This window comes from Danio rerio, chromosome 19 (assembly GCF_052040795.2).
Source record: "Danio rerio strain M-AB ecotype USA chromosome 19, GRCz13ab, whole genome shotgun sequence".
NCBI classification, from domain to species: Eukaryota; Metazoa; Chordata; class Actinopteri; order Cypriniformes; family Danionidae; genus Danio; species Danio rerio.
Window position 1 is genome coordinate 43921984 of NC_141039.2, and position 19928 is coordinate 43941911.

A 19928-nucleotide genomic window follows, 5' to 3' on the forward strand; every position below is an offset into this window, starting at 1 on the left:
CATTTTTGTATTTCCCCAACATTGGTGTAATTTATTTAATTATTTACCTGCCTACACTATTAATTATTTATATATTTATTTATGCAGGGATTTTTGGATTTGTATATACATTTATTTATTTATTTACAAATCTATTTATTCATAATTTTATTTATGCAAGAATGTATATATTAGTTACTCATTTATTTATATATTTGCGTATTTATTTATTGTTTTTGCAGGTTTCGTCCTCCATATTTAAAAGCATCAATATATAATGGTCAATCTATTTTTGAGAATCCACCTGTTCAATGAACAACGGAAGTAATATGTCCGACATATTTTTATTAACGTATTTTTAAACAAAACACTCAAATTAGATTTCAGAAAACAGATTTCAATAACGTATTATTTTCAGTCACAACCTTCGTTAAATTATCACAAACTACGTTTCCCAAGATACCCGTGTTGTTTTTTTCTCTTCTCGACAGTAGCTGGGCGTGTGCGCTGCACAGATAACGAATGAGCTTGGCAACGGTGTTTACTACAGCCTTCAGGACTCCATTACCCACAATGCACCGCTCGTCGTTGTCAAAAGTCTTGCTTTCTTGGGTCACTTACCGAACTCTGGCCGTGTCAGCCAGCTTTAATTTTTCTCGTTTGTCGGAATAATGCATTTTTCAGGCGCTGGCCTCGGGGAAATAGGACACGGACAGGGGCCCGGACCCGGACCGACGCCTGGAAGCTGCAATCCGCGCAAATTCAGCGAGAAAATCGCCCTGCACAACCAGCGACAGGCTGAAGAAACCGCAGCTTTTCGAGAGGTTATGATGGACATTACTTCCATCAGGGTGAGTCCAGCTCAATACAGAACATGTCACTTTTTACCACAGCTGACACATAATTTTACCAGGGTACTTTTTTGTAATATTTTCGAAGCTGAAGGGTCTGTATAAACTTCAGAATGCTGTTGTTTGCCTGGTTAGTGTATTGATTTGTGACAACCGGTCAGTTTTAGATACAGCTATTGACTTTTCTTAGGAAGTGGTCTTTCAGAAACATTCAACCAAGAAGAAAAAAAAGGTATATAATAAAAAAGGGAAGGCTAGAGTAACTTGTATCACCCCCTTTTGAACTTATTTATTTACACATGTAGGGGCGGATTTAGTGATTTGGGGGTCCTAAGCAATTCCAGCCATGGGGCCCAACAGTTCTAAAATGCACCCTTACTACTTCATACATATATATATATATATATATATATATATATATATATATATATATATATATATATATATATATATATATATATATACACACACACACACACACACACACACACACATATATATATATATATATATATATATATATATATATATATATATATATATATATATATATATATATATGTGTATACATATTTGCAAATGTAATAATTATAATATTTTATTTTATGATATTATTATTACATAACATTAAATTTATATAATAATATTATATTTTAATTTATATTAAATAATATTTAATTACGTAAAATTTGTATTAGTTTGACTCTTACCATACAAAATATGATAATATTATGAAAATATGATTTTATGAATTAATTCATTTTCTTGTCGGCGTAGTAGTCTCTTTATTAATCCGGAGTCACCTCAGCAGAATGAACCGCCAACTTATCCAGCACGTTTTTATGCAGCGGATGACAGTGTTAAAACCTTGACTTTTCCAAACCGCGGTAAATCATGAAGTTTTAACTGCTTAGGTTAAAAAAATAATACTACAAAGATGGTCTTTAAATAACAAGAAAGCAGTTAAAACTTCTAAAACGTGCCTTTTTTAATATTCTGCATTCATTTGTATTATTTTTTCATGTGCCTTTTCTCTCTTTTTAAAATTTTTAATACATTTTTCAGCGATTCTTTTTTTTCTCACTGACTTTCTCTTTGTTATACTTCTTTAAAATTGTCATATTTTTCTTGTTGCAAAAAAGTAACATCTGTATTATTTTTACTACACTTTAATCTGCTGTTTTTTTATTGTAATTGCCTGTTGTCATTGCAATATAAAAAACAAAGATGGTATTTAAGATCCTACTGAAAGTTTAAATAATGTAATCTAATATTATTTAATAAATAACATTTAATATAATAATGTAATAATCAGACAAATGTAGGGGGAAAGATAAGATAATCCACAAAGTAATTCATATTTAATAATAAAAAATCACCTTTAATTATTATTGTTATTATTATTATTATTTTAATTTTGATTTGTTTCTTTTTCAAGTAACACTACTTTGAGCTCTAAACAGTTCTAATCTGAAATCAATCAGTTACTTTTTAAAAGTGTCTCAGTGTCTCGGTGCGTTTACTTATTATGTATTGAGTGACTTATGTGAGACAGATGCAAAACAAAAGATTATTTTCTCACCCTCAGGCCATCTAAGATGTAGGTGACTTTTTTTCTTCAGTAGAAGATTAAAGTAGATTTTTAGCTGACACTTTGGTGATTCCTTCAGTGCAAATTAACAGCACTATCAGTATTTTTAAAGTCAAAGAAGAAACAAAACATCCAGAAAAAAATTAATACTTTGACATAACACTGAGATCTTAGTGAATGGCAAATAAATGGGTCAGTGCAAGAAATTAACATTATTTACAACACAATAACTTTAAATCCAAAGCCTCTTCAAATGGTCATGAGCATGTTTACAAATTAGCCTGTAATAATAATAATACAATAATAATAATGTAAATAGAGTTCAGTTTCATGCACAGGCTGATCATTTTGCTTCATACGACCGCAAAATATTGTCAGGAGTCACAGGTGTTCATTTTATTTTGCATGTATATGTTTTTTGACTCTCAAAATGAAAAATGTGGTTAACTCGCAATGTATGAAACAACAATAATCCCAGTTTCAGCTAAAAATAATGTTCAAAATCATCTACAGCTTGCATGGTTTAGGGTTAAATAAACAACCAAAATTATCATTATTGGCTGAACTAAATCTTAATATATAATGTACAGGATTTGTATTTAAGGAAAACAAAGTTAAACAGTAGTTTTCTAGACCTCTCAAAAGCGATTTGTTGTCACGGATAAATAGGTTAAGTCTTTTACAACCTGTATATGGATTGTGATTCAGCAGCTCCACATGGATTATGTACATACTTAATAATAGCACTTTGTCTGTCACTCATCGCGGGTCTGTTTTACATCAGTGTTACAGGATGAAGCAGAGATCTGTAAATCTCAGGTACGGTGTCTGCTTTAAATTATGATGCAACAGGCCTAAGTTCCCCTGAGGGTAGAGCAGGCTGTGAGGTTTGTGTTAAACCATCGCTGTTAATCTGACTGATGGCCATTTATTCAATGCACAGGTTGAAGCTGAGAGAGTTCGGCAAACCAGAGACCCGGTGCCGTATTATGGAGGATCACTACCAAACGTCAATCAGATGTCAAGATGCTCCGCGGAGACACAGGTGTGGGATTTTGATTTATTTATTATAGGGATAGTTCACCCAAAAAATACAATTTCTTCATAATTTACTTGCATTTAAGTGGTTCAAAACTTTTATGAGTTTCTTCTGAAGATATTTTGAAGATAAAAAGCAGCCATTGACATCCATAGTAGGAAGTCAATGGTTGTTTCATTCTTCAGTATATCTTCATTTGTCTTCAACAGAAGAAAGAATTGAAAACACAGCTTTGATACAAGTAAATGATGACAAAATGTCAATTTTTTTGAGTGAACTATTCCTTATAAGTGATACTTCGCCCAAATTTAAAATGTATTCACTATTTCCTCACCCTCAAGTGGTTCCAAACCTTTATGAGTTTTTTCTTCTGTCAAACACAAAGGAAGATATTTTGAAGAATGTTAAAAACCTGATAAGCAATTACTATGGAAGTCAATGGTTACAGGTTTTCAGCATTGATATATTTGTGTTTAACAGAAAAAAAGAAACTTATAAAGTTTTGAAGCAAGTAAGGGGTGAGTAAATGAACCATCTCTTTAACTTTGGTTTAATGGAAATTGGGGGGTTCTTTGTTTTCTGTATTAGTGTTTTTTATTAAACAATGTTTAAATGCATTTAAAGATCAAAATCTAAATCTGTGCATTTAATTAAAACATTTTTAAAGATCAATAAATAGTTCATAAAATATAAAATTTTTGGAAATTACTATAAACAGTTGAAGTCAGAATTTTTATTTTATTTTATTTTTAAAAATATTTCTCAAATGATGTTTAACAGAGCAAGGAAATTTTCACAGTATGTCTGATAATATTTTTTCTTCTGGATAAAGTCTTATTTGTTTTATTTTGGCTAGGATAAAAGCAGTTTTAAAGTTTTTAAAAACCATTTTAAGGACAAAAAATAAATAAATAAACGGGGGCTAATAATTCAAGGGGGGCTAATAATTCTGACTTCAACCGTATATTGCAACTGAGAAAGCCAAAATAATTAAATAGCTATTTAACCCTACTATTACCCTAAAATCTGCTAACACCTTTTTCACAGGCTTTAGATAACGCCAGAAAATGAACTGAGGATGTCTTTTTCCATGTGATAATTTTATTTTACATTTAGCTTTGAAGATGTTAAACAGTTTTATTTTATTTAAATTGTATTTTTAATAATTTTTAACAGGGTTTTTTTTTTTTTTATTAATCTGTTTACAGTACCCAAGTTGCCTCACCCAGCAGCTTCTGGAGGCCGATGAGGAATACAGAGATGTCCAGCCCAGTCCTCTCAGCAGGCCTTACAGGAGACATGTATCCTCTGTTTAAAAAATTGTAAAAACATCATAGAAACCATCATTTCACAATATTACTGCACATTTACAGTATTAATGGTAAAATAAGGGCGGCACGGTGGCTCAGTGGTTAGCACTGTCGCCTCACAGCAAGAAGGTTGCAGGTTTGAGTCTCGGGTGGGCCAGTTGGCAATTCTGTATGGAGTTTGCATGGGTTTCCTCCGGGTGTTCTGGTTTCCCCCACAGTCCAAAGACATGCGCTATAGGTGAATTGGGTAAGCTAAATTGCCTGTAGTGCATGTGTGTGAATTAGAGTGTATGAGTGTTTCCCAGTGATGGGTTTCAGCTGGAAGGGCATCCGCTGTGTAAAACATATGCTGGATAAGTTGGTGGTTCATTCCACTGTGACGACTCCTGATGAATAAATTGACTAAGCCAAAGGAGAATGAATGAATGATCAAATAAATGCAGCCTTGTTGAGTATTAGGAATTAATAAAATTCTTACTGAAAAATAATGAATAATATGTTTATATTTTGTAAAATTATTTATTAAATGTTCAGTAAGTTTAACAATTGCAGATTTAGTATAAACTGGATTGGTTGAAAGGATTTCTGGATTTCTTTTTTCAAATGAAGCCTTAACTGAACGTTTATAGTTTGATAGCGCTCCGTATCTCTCTTCACACCTCTCTCCTCCTCGAGCTCCAGCCTGGAGAAGGTAAGACTATAAATAAACTGTGCTCGAATCTGCCATAATCATGACATTCAGGTGATAAAAGATTCACAAAGTTTTAATTTTACACACTGAAGTTGCCCTCAGATGGATAGATAAACATCCTGAGCTTTTGTTCCTGCCAGTACGTTAATTAAAGGCTGCTTGTGTGCCTCCAGAAACTGGTCCAGTTGCTCTGCCACTGAGAAGAGCCAGATGGTCCGTCTTCCTCTCACTGCTCTAAACAGGTAAACACAACTCTTCAGTGTTTAGATCAAGATAAGAACTTGTGCTTATGTGATCATTTTTGTGACTCCCATTGATCTCTCTAATTGGCAAGGGAAGTTTATTTACTGTAAATAGCACTCTTCATAGCTGATGGTAATTCAAAGTGCTTTACATAAAGAAGATTAAACGAATCATTGCACAATAAGAATAAAAGAGATAAAAACTACAAAATTAAAATGCTTAATATCATATTCAGGGGAGACACGGTGACTCAATGGTTATCACTGTTGCCTCACAGCAAGAATGTCGCTGGTTCGAGTCCCGGCTGGTCAGTGTATCTTTTGGTCATTGGATTTTAATTTTAGAAACAGACATTAATAAAAAAAATTTTTAAAAAAATGAGCCGTTTTTTTATTTTTGTTTTATAATTCAAAAGCAAATATTGAAATTTGAAACATTTTTTATTTTCATGGTGAAAAACGAAAAACCTAAATTCAAAAATGATTTGATTTTAATTTTTTTTTCGAATAACAAAAAATAAAATCACCAGAAAACAAAAACAAATAAAGGCTTGTTTTTTTATATTCCGAAACAAGACAGACCCGACTCATTCACAGTGGCAATGCTGCCACACACAGGCTAGCCTACTATAGGCTTTTATTTTTTTTCCACTTCTATTGTTATAAAAGGCCTTTTCTTGTAAAAACAGGATTTTGTTAAGACATATTTTCCTCATTAAGACAACAGGGCCGGTTATAGGTTATATATTTATTTTTTGTTAGCATGTTTGAAGTGAAACAACCTTTATTTTGACGTTACATGCAAATATTTTGCTTTACTGAACACTTTTCTGAAAAGAAAGTTTTAATGTTGTTAAAACCATAATACTTCCACTTCCCGAAGTTTGACCACGAATCATTTCAAGTGAGAGAGGCATTAATACAGTTATAGTATTTTAAAATAAAATTAATAGTTAGTTTTATCTGAAAGGAAACATGCTGCACAAAAATCCCATGTCTTTTAAAAACTGACTATCACTAAAGCTTGCGTATGAGTGGGTCTATCCATAATTTTCTGTATCCATGTGCAAATATAGCAGCAGCCTAAACAATGAGACATCATAATTTTATGGGAGTTAAAACATTAAAAGCGATACAATAATTAATAAATTGAACACAATCCACGAATAGGCTTCAAGAAAGAATATGAGCTATTTGGCACCAGCTGGTCTTTTTTATTATATTCTATTATATATAATCATTGTGTTGCCCAGTACTGGGTTGCAGCTGGAAGGGTATCCGCTGTGTAAAACATATGCTGGATAAGTTGGCGGTTCATTCCGCTGTGGCGACCCCTTGAAGAATAAAGGGACAAAGGAAAATGAATGAGCATTCGCCCTCTAGAACAATCCCAGATCACAATGTTTATACCTCTTGTTCATTTTTCTCAGAACCAATTCGGACTCGGCCCTCCACACCAGTGTGCGAAACACTCAACTACACGGCCACCTGAAATCTACACAAACCCTAAACACCCAAACCAGACACTGTGGTGAGTTTAACGGTTTATTTCTTTTTCTATCCTAACGTAAAGTGAATCTCTTCAGAGTTTGCAAAACATATTTGAATCGGGTGCGTTTCCATCAAGATTTTAGAGTGTCTGACTGCAATATTGTAGAATACTGTGGAAATTAATTTATTTAAAATTGCAAAAATATTTATTATTGATATTTCTGTTTTACTGTGTGTTTTTTTGTAAGACAACATTAATAAAGCAATTACACCTGTTTTAGGGTTTGCACTTCCTGCTCCACTGATTGAAGAAAATATCCAGGAGGAAACACAGTCTCCTAAACTGAAGAAGGTTTGCCTTCTGCCTTGTTGACATTAGGATGATATACTGTTTCATAAATTAAAGCTTATAATGTTCTTAAATTTTTAATAAAATTATTATTTCATAATGATCTTTGCTTGCAGTTATCCCCCATGGCCTCATCAGGATGTGAAACACCCGTTGTTCAGTAAGTTTCATTCAGTCCTCATCATTAAAAGCTCTGTATGTTAGTTTTTGACTCTCACTTTCTAAATCAATACCATATTGGTATTGTTTGGGAATATTTAAGAAACAAGCTAGGGGAACATACTTGTTTATCTGAAAAACAATTCTAAAGTCAGATATTCTCCTTTGAAAAGTGTGTGTTTTCTGTGACGAATGTCTGTCTTTGTTTTGGTCTGAGTAACTCCGCCCACTGCCAGTTTACCCAATTATATTTTGGCACCCCGGTTTGTCTTGGTGCCTTAATGTATGCAAGCACAGCCGAAAATGTGATCTCCTGAGGACAGAAGCAACCTTTGAAATAAGACACAGATTGTAGTTATAAAAAAATGCACATAAGGTGGTTTTTATTTTGCAAACAATTCAATTATTATTAGTGCTGTCAAAGTAAATCCAAAATAAAAGTTAATATTAGTGTGTTCTGTAAATATTTTGTGCTTACAAATATAAACAAATATCATTCATTCATTTTCTTTTCGGCTTAGTCCCTTTATTAATCAGGGAATGAACCGCCAACTTATCCAGCATATGTTTTACGCAGCGGATACCCAATTTAGCTTACCCAATTCACCTATAGAGCATGTCTTTGGACTTGTGGGGGAAACCGGAGCACCCGGAGGAAATACACACAAACACGGGGAGAACATGCAAACTCCACACAGAAACACCAACTGACCCAGCGACCTTCTTGCTGTGAGGTGATTGTGCTACCCACTACACCACCGTGCTGCCCATAAACAAATAAATTATGCAATATAGTCATGCATATCAATATGTATAAATATTTAAAACAAATAAAAAACATATAAAACAAATTATATACATAAATATGTATGTAAATATGTTTCTTTTGTATATTTTTGTATTTTATGTATGGTATGGGTGTGTATTTAATTATACATATATACACAGTTCACATGTATATATTATGTAAATACAAACTTTAATCTTGGATCTTGTTATTACAATTTTTTTTTGACAGCACTAATTATCATAAACATCAGCAGAGCTTACAGTGTAAGGCTCGATCTTTAGGTGTGTGTGGAGTCGTCGTCTGAGTGGCTGGGTGAAAAAAACCCTCCAAAATTTTGAATTTGGACCGCTATCCTACATACTGCACCTTTAGGCTGTTAGTTTTTCTTCTATAATGAGTCTGTGTTTTGCTGTTTCTCTCACAGTTTCCCATCACCTGATCAGCAGGTCTCTTCTCTCCCCGTCCCGTCAGCTCTCAGTACGAGCGGGTCTCTTCCGGATCTCTCCAGCCTTCATCTGCCTTCACCACTGCCTGGCGGACTGGAGTCTGAGCCTCAGAGTGGAACAAATCTTTTGAACAGCACTTCTACACACCCTGACATCATGGCAGACTTCAGCTTACCAGGTGTGTTTCAGGAGCTGCCGTTGTTTCAATTACATTAATGCAGAGAGGTTTGGACTCTTTGAAATTTGTATATATTTTTTTATGAATTCATACTGTATAACATGTAAATATTAATTGTAAAAAATAAACGTGTAAATATTGTTTGCACAATATTTGCTTTGCATTAAGAATCTCTATGGATTGAGAGTCTTTTAGAGAGAGTTAAAGTCTTGTTGTTTGTCAAGTTAAATCTTGATGTTTTTGTTTTCGTACTTATAAATAATATAAAGCAAATATTACAAATGAAAATGCAAAGGGTCTATTTTTTTTTAACAAAGTGTTAACTTTGACAGTCATCAGCTACGTTTTTTTATTTATACATTTAATATGTATTTTACATATTTAGTTGTTCAGTTAAATTTTTTGGATGCATTTTTAATGTTATTTCCTTTTTAAAATACTTCTTTAATAAAAAAAAGTAAATAGAAATACAAAAACAAAACAAGTAAATTAGTTAAAAATACTAATACATTACTATAAACTAATATTTGTTTAAATAAATAGTGAATAATAGTATATAATATTTGACTAGGTATTTTTCAAGACACTTCTATACATCTTAAAGTGACATTTAAAGGCTTAACTAGGTTAATTAGGCAGGTAAGAGTAATTAGTCAAGTTATTGTATAACAATGATTTGTTCTGTAGACTATCGAAAATAAATATCTTAAAGGGGCTAATAATATAGACCTGAAAATGTTTTTAAAAAATTAAAAACTGCTCTTATTCTAGCCGAAATAAAACAAATAAGACTTTCTTCAGAAGAAAAAATATTATCAGACATACTGTGATAATTTTCTTACTCTGTTAATTATCATTTTAGAAATATTTTAAAAAGAAAAGAAAAAAAAACTAAACGGGGGGGGGGGGGGGGAAGGGGGGTGGGGGGGGCTAATAATTCTGACTTTAACTATATATATATATATATATACACACACAGTTGAAGTCAGAATTATTAGCCCAACTTTGATTTTTTAAAAATATAATTAAATAAATAAATAAATGTGTGTGTCTACATTATATGCACTTTAAAAATTGAGGTTACATTGAAAAAATGTAATGAATAATCCAAAAATAAAGCACTGGAAAAATATTGATGCAAGTAAACAAAAAACACTGAAGTTTCTCCACCGCTTGCTGTGTGGAAATCTATCTTATACGCTACTCTCTGCTGCATTCTTCACTCAGCAATCCCAGCTTTATACTATTCTTAAGTGTTAACCGAAACTTTGACTGTCATAAAATGCCTTTTTTAATAGATGTAATATTTATTCTTTTATTTTTATTATTTGTATATTGTATATAAATATATTATCATGAAATGGTGATAGAAAGCACTGCTCTGGACTCGTATAATTGTATTTTATTGTAAAGCATTGAAAAGATGTAACAAAACACTGAAGTTTCTCCACCGCTTGCTGTGTACAGGTCTGTCTTCACCCCTTCAGGCGTCTTTAAGCAACCCTCTGCTCCAGTCTTCTTCGCTCAGCAATCCCAGCATCCAGAGCTGTCTCAGCAGCCTCTCCCTGCCCAGTTCCCTGAGCTCCGTGTCGTCCCGTCTGTCCCTCAGCAACTCTTCCCTGCAGTCCTCGCTCAGCAACCAGTCCCTGCGCTCCTCGCTCAGCAGCTCGTCACTAAGCAACCAGTCCGTCCAGTCGTCCGCAAGCCGCTGCAGCATCAGCAGTGGAATCGGAGGATCCGGGTCCTGCTCCTCCTCCTCTGTCTCTGGGTCTCCTCGTGTCGCTGGCGGGACGTCCCGGAAGAGAGCCCAGCTCAGCCCGCTCATCGTGCCAAGTGGAGGAGAGTCCCGCTGGCAGCATCCCAAACAGTTTTCACCCACAGCGTCTCCAACTCTGCCTTCTATAGCACAGGTAAGAGCATTAATGATAGTCAGACTGATAATCATGCACGTCTTAAAGTGACAGTTTGCCCAAAAATTAAAATTAGCTCATTGTTTATTTTTCTCTCATGAGGTTTTAAACCTTTACAAGTTTTTTTCTTCTTCTGTTAAACACAAAAGAAGATATTGTGAAGAATGCTGGTTGTTGGAACAAATTACTATAGAAGTCAATGGTTACAGGTTTCCAGCATTCTTCACAATATCTTCTTTTGTGTTCAACAGAAGAAAGAAAGTCAAATTGGTTTGGAACAAGTGAAAGATGTTTGGGCTTACAAGAGTTTATCACTGCATTAGTGATGCTTAGTTTTTAGCATTTTTAATGGGTGTATTTCATTCTATTTCAATTCATTTATATTTCTATTTATTATATTGTTTCACTTCAGATATTTGCCATGGCAATATTTCAGATTTTCTGTATTTCTTAAAAATATAATCTGATTTCAGTATTTCTTTTTTTGATTATTACTATTTGTTTAATTAATTTTAGTTAATAGTCAATGATGCACAAATTAAACAAAGCAGTATATTCAATATTCATTGAATTAATATATTGTTTTATATTATTAATCTTATGATTTATTTTATATGTGTTTTATTAATCTTATGATTATATTTTAGTTTATATTATTAATCTTATATTTATACAGTTTAAGTCAGCATTATTGCCTTTTCGGCTTCTTTTCTTTTCTTGCAACCCATCTCTGGGAAACATCCACAAACACTCATTCACACACACATACACTATGGACAATGGGGGAAACCGGAGCACCTGGAGGAAATCCACGCGAATGCAGGAAAAACATGCAAACTCCACGCAGAAATGCCAACTGACCCAACCGAGGCTCGAACCAGCGACCTTCTTGCTGTCAGCGTTTTATGAGACGTTTACGAGAAGTTTTTCCGGATTCAAACTCAAGCGATTTCCTCTGGCGTCGAGCTGAAGAGTATGCAAAATCACTCCTTGATGTTAGATGGGGCTACACAACTTTAAGCTTCTGAGATTTGCTTGTAACACAGAGAAGAAGAGAGAAAGTTAACACGCTTGTTGTTAAACTTACTGACGATTCGAACTAGCATGGATGGTTGTTTTGACGCGGGGCGTCAAAACAAACCAAAAAAAAAAGAAATGACGCTTTTTTTTTTTAAATGACGCTTTTGCACCTGCCGTTTTGCACGTTGGTGTGCACGATCACATTGACGCTCTTTGTTAAGTCACTAGGTGTTGAACGTCGACATAAAAAGCGAGCAAAAAACGTCTCGGTGTGAACGGGCCTTTAAGGCTCCTACACACCGGGACGCTTTTCGTCAGCGTTTTACGAGACGTTTTTCAGTACTCAAACCCAAGCGCTTTTCACGGGGGTCAAGCTGAAGAGTATGCAAAATCACTCTTTTGACGTTAGATGGCGCTACACAACTTTAAGCTTCTGACACCCGCTTATAACACAGAAGAAGAGGAGGAGAGGAAGTTCAGATGCTTGTTGTTAAAGTTACGATGATGCGATGATGAAATGATAGTTCACCAGTGCAATAAGCAGCTCCACGTTCAAATCGCCTATGGGCATCTTCTTCAATGTGCGCTCGCATTGACAGTTTAGCGCTTGAGCGCCTTCAAGTGCTGTTTACTGTAACTTCAGCAGCTCCGTGCACGTAAACAAAAGTGCCGATCTGATTGGTGGAGAAGGTTTTAATGTGGCGTGTCAAAATAAAAAAATGAGCATGAGGCGTTTATTTTTAAAAATGATGCTTTTGCGCCTGCCGTTTTGTGCGTTGGTGTGCACGATCAAATTGACGCCTGTTATTTAGTCACGAGGCGTTAAACATCGACGGAAAACGCTAGCAAAAAACATCTCTGTGTGCATGGGCCTTTAGACTCAATTATTATCATTATTTATAGTATTATTATTTAAATCAGTTACCGAAAATGATTATAATAGTTTTAGTTAAACAATAACAGATTTTACTGTTAACTAAACATCCAGTTGGTCAAAATAATCTATTTAATCGCCATTTAAAAGGTCCTAAATTCCTTTCATTAGCAGTCTTCAATCCTTCTTGTTTTAATTTCTTTCATTATTGCATGCTTGCCATTATTCAGCTTCTAATGCACTGACTGTGTCCCTCAGGGTGCTCTGCTAAACTCCTGCAAAGTCCATAAGGAGACCAAACCACCAGCATATCCCTGCTCTCATCACATCAGACCCGCGCCTCCGCTTTCCCATCAGCCACTGCGCCAGTACTTCCATCCGGAGCCACAGTATCAGTCTATCCCAGAGCTGGAGCAGTGGATTCACAACGAACATCAGCAAACACACAATCAGAGACAAAAACACAGCCCAGTTCACAAACACCCACAAACACATGCTAAATTTGAGCCGCACTTACAGTATCCACCACAGCAAGCGTTTACCCAGCATGCACCGCTCTACCCACAGATCCAGCATCATCATCATCATCAAGAGCAGCAGAATCAGTGGCATCAGCAGAACCAGTATCAAAATCAACAGCTTCATCAAAACACAGCGATCCAGTGTCCTGATCAAGAGCAAAACTGGAGTCATTTCACAGGGGTGCATGAGCTGCAGCACACGCAGGTGAAGCGCAGATACTGCATGCAGACGCAGGATGACACAAAACCACCGTCTGAGCTCACCAATCCAGAGACTCCAGCAGCGGTCTCTCACTGTAAAGAGACGGAGCAGAATCCAGGGTCACCGGATAAAGGTTTTGAGCTGAACAAGGTGAGACATGTTTGGATTATGAGGATGCAGTTACATTTAAAGGGCACCTATTAAGCAAAATCACTTTTATAAGGGGTTTAAACACAGCTTCCATGAAGCAGCTGGTGAGCGCAAGATTTCTGATTTCCTCTGCTCGTGCATAAAACCTCTTGCACGCCCCCTCAAATATACGCTGCTCAAGCGCTGATCTTCTTGTGCGCTCTCAAATAAACACTGCTGAAGAGCGATTTCGTGCGTTTATGTAACAAGGATGTCTTCAACATTTATTAGATTTGCTAGGAATATTTATGAATGTCTCCAACAGACCTATTGAGCGGCATTAATGCTTCCTGAAGTAAAGTGAAACGGCTATACGTCGTGTTTGCTGGCCTCACGCATCCCGTACCTGTCAGTCAGCCAGTCAGTCAGTCGGTCAGTCGGCCAGTTGGTCAGTCAGTCAGTCAGTCAGTCAGCCAGCCGGCCAGTCAGTCGGCCAGTTGGTCAGTCAGTCAGTCAGTCAGTCAGTCAGCCAGTCAGTCGGCCAGTCGGTCAGTCGGCCAGTTGGTCAGTCAGTCAGTCAGCCAGTCAGCCAGCCAGCCAGCAAGTCAGTCAGTCAGTCAGTCAGTCAGTCGGCCAGTCGGTTGGTCAGCCAGCCAGTCAGTCAGCCAGTCAGCCAGTCAGCCAGTCAGCCAGCCAGCCAGCCAGCCAGCCAGCCAGCCAGTCAGCCAGTCAGTCAGTCAGTCAGCCAGTCAGCCAGTCAGTCAGTCAGCCAGTCAGTCAGTCAGTCAGCCAGTCAGTCAGTCAGCCAGTCGGTCAGCCAGTCAGCCAGTCAGTCAGCCAGTCGGCCAGTCAGCCAGTCGGCCAGTCGGTCAGTCGGTCAGCCGGTCAGTCAGTCAGTCAGTCAGTCGGTCGGTCAGCCAGTCAGTCAGTCAGTCGGCCAGTCGGCCGGTCAGTCAGTCGGTCAGCCGGCCAGCCAGCCAGTCAGCCAGCCAGTCAGTCAGTCAGTCAGTCAGTCAGCCAGTCAGTCAGTCAGTCAGTCAGCCAGTCAGCCAGCCAGTCACCCAGCCAGTCAGTCAGCCAGTCAGTCAGTCAGCCAGTCAGCCAGCCAGTCACCCAGCCAGTCAGCCAGTCAGTCAGCCAGTCAGTCAGTCAGTCAGCCAGCCAGCCAGTCAGTCAGTCAGTCAGTCAGTCAGCCAGTCAGTCAGTCAGCCAGTCAGTCAGTCAGTCAGTCAGCCAGTCAGTCAGTCAGTCAGTCAGTCAGCCAGTCAGTCAGTCAGTCAGCCAGTCAGTCAGTCAGTCAGTCAGCCAGTCAGTCAGTCAGTCAGTCAGTCAGTCAGTCAGTCAGTCAGTCAGCCAGCCAGTCAGCCAGTCAGTCAGTCAGTCAGCCAGCCAGTCAGTCAGTCAGTCAGCCAGCCAGTCAGTCAGCCAGCCAGTCAGTCAGCCAGCCAGTCAGTCAGCCAGTCAGCCAGTCAGCCAGCCAGTCAGTCAGTCAGTCAGTCAGTCAGTCAGTCAGTCAGTCAGCCAGCCAGCCAGTCAGCCAGTCAGTCAGTCAGTCAGTCAGTCAGTCAGTCAGCCAGTCAGTCAGTCAGTCAGTCAGTCAGTCAGTCAGCCAGTCAGTCAGCCAGTCAGCCAGTCAGCCAGCCAGTCACCCAGCCAGTCAGTCAGCCAGTCAGTCAGTCAGTCAGTCAGTCCGTCAGTCAGCATGTATCCTTAAAGGGTTATAATTCACTTAACCTTTAATACATTTTGGTGCGATTATCACCCGCTATTAAAAAAACCCAACTACTGAATGTTTTGATTCAAAAGCTGTAATGTAGCTGTGACGGGATCAATTTTGGCGTGGCGTCCCGCCATAGAAGAATGAAAGTAGTGGAAACCATGGTACATTCCGACATGTGAAAGTGTTTCTCTATGTTTTCATCAAAGTTGTTCACAATACTGATCCATCCATAGAGTTTGTGCTGTCATCAAATGTTTATAAATACAAGCGCAGCTGTTAAGTGGACATTTCTGGGTAATGATGTCAGAATTTACCGGTATTTTAGAAGTGATGTGTGAATGGTCTTTTCTGGAAAAATTCCGTAACGTCTATACCTGTGTAAACAGCACTTTTTTGAATCTACCGGTAAATTCATTCCGGAAATTTTCCTGATATTTACCGGTATCACTGTGTGCAAGGGGCTTATGTCATCAAAGAGGGAAAGCCCCACCCATTAGTGACAGTCTTCCTCATTAGCATGGACAGCCCTCATTGAGAAGCAGCCATCCACGATTACTGTGCGTTAACAAAGAAGGCTGCGAGAGCGTCAAAGTATCTGGAAGTCATTCATTTTCAATGGGAGCTGACAGCGATAAGTGGCGAGGAGCGGAGAGGTTGCCAGTGTGGGCGTCGAGGAGAGAAATCAAGTCAAGATAATGAGCTATGATGTGGTGTGGCAGCAAGCAATCAGAATGTAGAAGTCCACCGCTTGAAAGAAGTCCAGAGATCATAGTTCTGTGAACTTTGTCTCCAGCCACAGTCGTTCCCAAGTGTTAGATTATTGTGGTCACCGGATTTCCAGTTATTTACTATGCTTTCTTATAGGGACCATACATTACAGACCAAAAGTTTGGACGCACCTTCTCATCCAAATAGTTTTCTTTATTTTCATCACTATGAAGATTGTAGATTCACACTGAAGCCATCAAAACTATTAATTAACACATGTGGAATTATATACATCACAAAAAAGTGTGAAACTACTAAAAATATGTCATATTCTAGGTTCTATACTTGACGATTACAAACCCCTTTTCCCTTACAGGAGTCGTATGTCGGCTTACATCTGACCCCTAGCCAGGCAAAAGCCCTTTCCCAGCAGGTACGTTGTTTATTACATAAATCATCAGTTATGATTACACACTTATACACTGTTTTGTCCATATGGTTTGTGTGTGTGATTTTGATGGTGTTTGTCCTTTGTGCAGCTCGGAGCTCTACAGAAGGAGCCTCTAGGTGGCAGCAGAGGGTCAGAGCTTCACTGTGAAGCTGCAGAAAGCAGAGAACAGCAGAACCAGAGCTGCAGCGCTGGAGAAACACACAATGCTTTCAACATCAACTTATCTGGTAAGATAGATTTGAGCTGGCAGTTTAACACAGTAAAGCCTGATGAGAACAGTCTAATCTAAATCAATTTGTTTTTGAGCCTTTAGATGACATCAGCTAAAAATTAACATTTTGTAAATGCGTTTTAGTAAAGGAAATGCATGAACGATGAAGGAAGCGTCAAAATTAAAGGTCACAAATGTCTATTTACAGAGTAATCTACTGTTTTGTAGAGGACTGTCTAAATGGCTGTGTTCCTCTTAGTTTTGGAGCCAAATTTCAGGAGGAAATGACTTTAAAATATAATTATTGTCATCATTTACTCTTCCTTCACTTGTTTAAAACTTTTATTAGAGTCTTTCTTCTGTTTCTACACAAAGGTAAATATTTTAAAGAAAGCTGGAAATCTGTAACCATTGACTTTCTGCTTGAGCTCAACCACTCTCACTGGCAGAGCTGTCATAACAAAACACTATTGGCATTTGTTTAAAGGGGAGGAGCTACACTATGTCCTGCCCTCTCTTCATTTTTCGGTTGAGATTACGTCAAACATTGAATACAACATGCACATTTCAAGGCTCTTCACAGGATCTTTAAAATAAATCTAAATACTAAAATCAAACAAAACGGGCTTAGGGGTAGGTCAATTAATGTGTCGGTGTCGGTGCTCTTTGGGTAAGGGATTCATCAGAATAAACAGCAAGTCTAAATATTAAAAAGCCTTTATTGACATGGCTTGCAAGTGTTTGCCAAAATGTGTAGGCACAGTTTTAAGGAATAGGCCTGTTAAAAAAAGTTTTTTAAATATTTTTTTTTTCACATTTTACAAGTGCATTGGACTTATTTTTGCAATTTAAATCTAAATACTACTTATAATATAAAATGTCAATATTTCCAGAAACGTTTGGATCAAGCTGATTTAATTTAGAAGCCTTAAAAATATGCAAATCAAATATGATACTGTAGCTGATAGGTTTATGGGTGATTTGTTGTTTTATCAGTCAAACAATGAAGCAGATAGCCTTTATTTCTTCTACTTCATTTGATACTTCGGCATGTAGATGCTCTGAATAGTTTTTAATTCTCATTGTATGTGTGTTTTGATGGATGAATGATGTTATCTGTTATTTGTTTGTTAAACCTTTGTGAACTGTAGACTAATTTTGGCCAGGGTGCTCTTGTAAAAGAGATTTTTAATCTCAATGTGCTTTTCCTTGTATAATTATAATAATAATAATAATAGTAATAAATATTGTCCTCTAATTAACTTAATAATTATTGTTTCTCCTTCTTTTTCAGACCCGTCATCCTGGCTGGACCAGGACATCTCAGGCCTGCCGGACTCCGTTCTGGAGTTTGACTTAGAAACCTTTGGTCTGGACAGTAATTTGGGTTGGCCATGAACGTGTCATACAAGTGCACTAAAATACACAGTAATTCAGACAAGTACCTTTTTAAAGAATGTTTTTTGCCAGTTAACTTGAAATGTAGCCTCTAGAACGTTTTCACACCTGGTTTGTTTGAGTACCTGAACACATTTCTTTCTTTGTTCAGTTTTTTTAAGAATATTTGAACATGGAAATTACATTTGCACCAAAATAATCAACGAATGTGGTGGGGAGAGGTGCGCCAGTCACTGAATCCAGCATATTGGGGTTCTCAACTGTCCGCCACATTCTGTCTTATATTATGCACTTTGTTTGTCATCAAGTTAACTCAAATGTCGGCATTCTGTATTTAGCTTTTTGCTTGTATAGTGGCTCTGAACTGTCAAAACACCTCCTAAAAGGGAAAAAATCAAACCCATTTCATTTTTTCCCCCACGGACGATTGTTTCAGAGGGAGTGTGTCAATTAGATTCACACATAAGTGATGTCAAATTTATTTTTTAATGTGCGAAAATTATGGATGAAAATGTCAGATTGAGTGTGCAATAACCTTCACTCTTTTTTTAAAGGACATCTTGGGATTTTTATGGACCACAGAGAGTTAAGACCTTGATATTATTGTTTCATTCGAAATGTGCTGCTCACTGAGCAGTATAGAGTCCCCTTCACTATACTGGGGCGTTAGGATCCACACAGATTGCAGGTTGAGCGCCTCCTGCTGGCCTCACCAACACCACTCCTGGCAGCAACCTAGCTTTCCCATGTGGTCTCCCATCCAGGTACTGACCAGATGCAGCCCTGCTTAGCTTCAGTGGGTTACCATGTGAGAGTTTCAGAGAGCTAGCTTCCATCTTTTAAGCACATGTGACTTTATGGAACATTTTGATGCACTTTTTAAATGTCACATGGTAAAAGCAAACTGAACCAAGAGGAAAATGCAACTTTGTAACATATTAAGTAGCTTTCTGGTAACAAAGCAAACAATCTACAGGTCTGAAAACGCTCTTATAGTCTAATAGAATGTAAATAAAAATGGCTTAAAGCTCCTTTAAGGGAACAAATAAAAAAAAGTTTTTGCACACAGAGAGGTCTTAGGTCGCAGGTCTATGTGCCTTAATATGAAGTTTTGGTTCTATTTAATTATAAATGGAGTAGATTGTTTATGTATTGATTAATAGGGTGCATATTTACACATTTTAATATAGCATAGAATAACTAGTATATGAAAATATTGTAACTATTATAACCTCAAAATATAGTTTTGAAGGTGAATGTAATATTATAAAGTACTCTTTCAAGTTAAGAACAAAACTAAATATAGGTTTAATCATATTAAGTCTTTATTTTACAGTGTTTGCTTGTTTTTTTAAATCGGGGTCGTTTTTGTGACTTTGATAAGTGTTTCTCCACACCTGCCTTTTAGTTGGTATATAATTTTGATGCAGTTTTATCTCAGATATATATTCATAATGCAGTTTAATTATATTTTCATACTGATTTTCCTTTATCACTCTCTGGTAGAGGTGATGTTATTTTTCAGTATTTGTGTTCAGTATCAAATCTTTTCTCAGTATGCGTATTGGAATACAGTTTCCTGACAGGATTATTCATATAGTTTAAACCGAGAAACACGTGTAAATTCCTGAAGTATTGCAATTAAAAGTGGACTAATACATTCAAGAA

General features: G+C 37.0%; 1 protein-coding gene across 2 annotated transcripts; it reads left to right on the plus strand.

Moving 5' to 3' along the window:
• Window positions 1-563: 563 nt before the first annotated feature.
• On the plus strand, window positions 564-19928 carry crtc2 (CREB regulated transcription coactivator 2). Of its 2 annotated transcripts, XR_015517160.2 has the most exons (15): window positions 564-830; window positions 3365-3466; window positions 4669-4761; window positions 5400-5461; window positions 5635-5703; window positions 7134-7234; window positions 7476-7546; window positions 7660-7703; window positions 8917-9116; window positions 10584-11026; window positions 13179-13256; window positions 13327-13793; window positions 16577-16633; window positions 16740-16878; window positions 18157-19928. XR_015517160.2 is itself a non-coding variant. In XM_087295996.2 (14 exons), exons 1-14 carry the CDS (start codon window positions 651-653, stop codon window positions 18258-18260), a joined length of 2280 nt encoding a protein of 759 aa, XP_087152122.2. In that variant the 5' UTR covers window positions 564-650; the 3' UTR covers window positions 18261-19928. The 2 variants fall into 2 exon arrangements, 1 of the variants encoding a protein (XP_087152122.2); XM_087295996.2 differs by having other exon boundaries at window positions 13179-13793.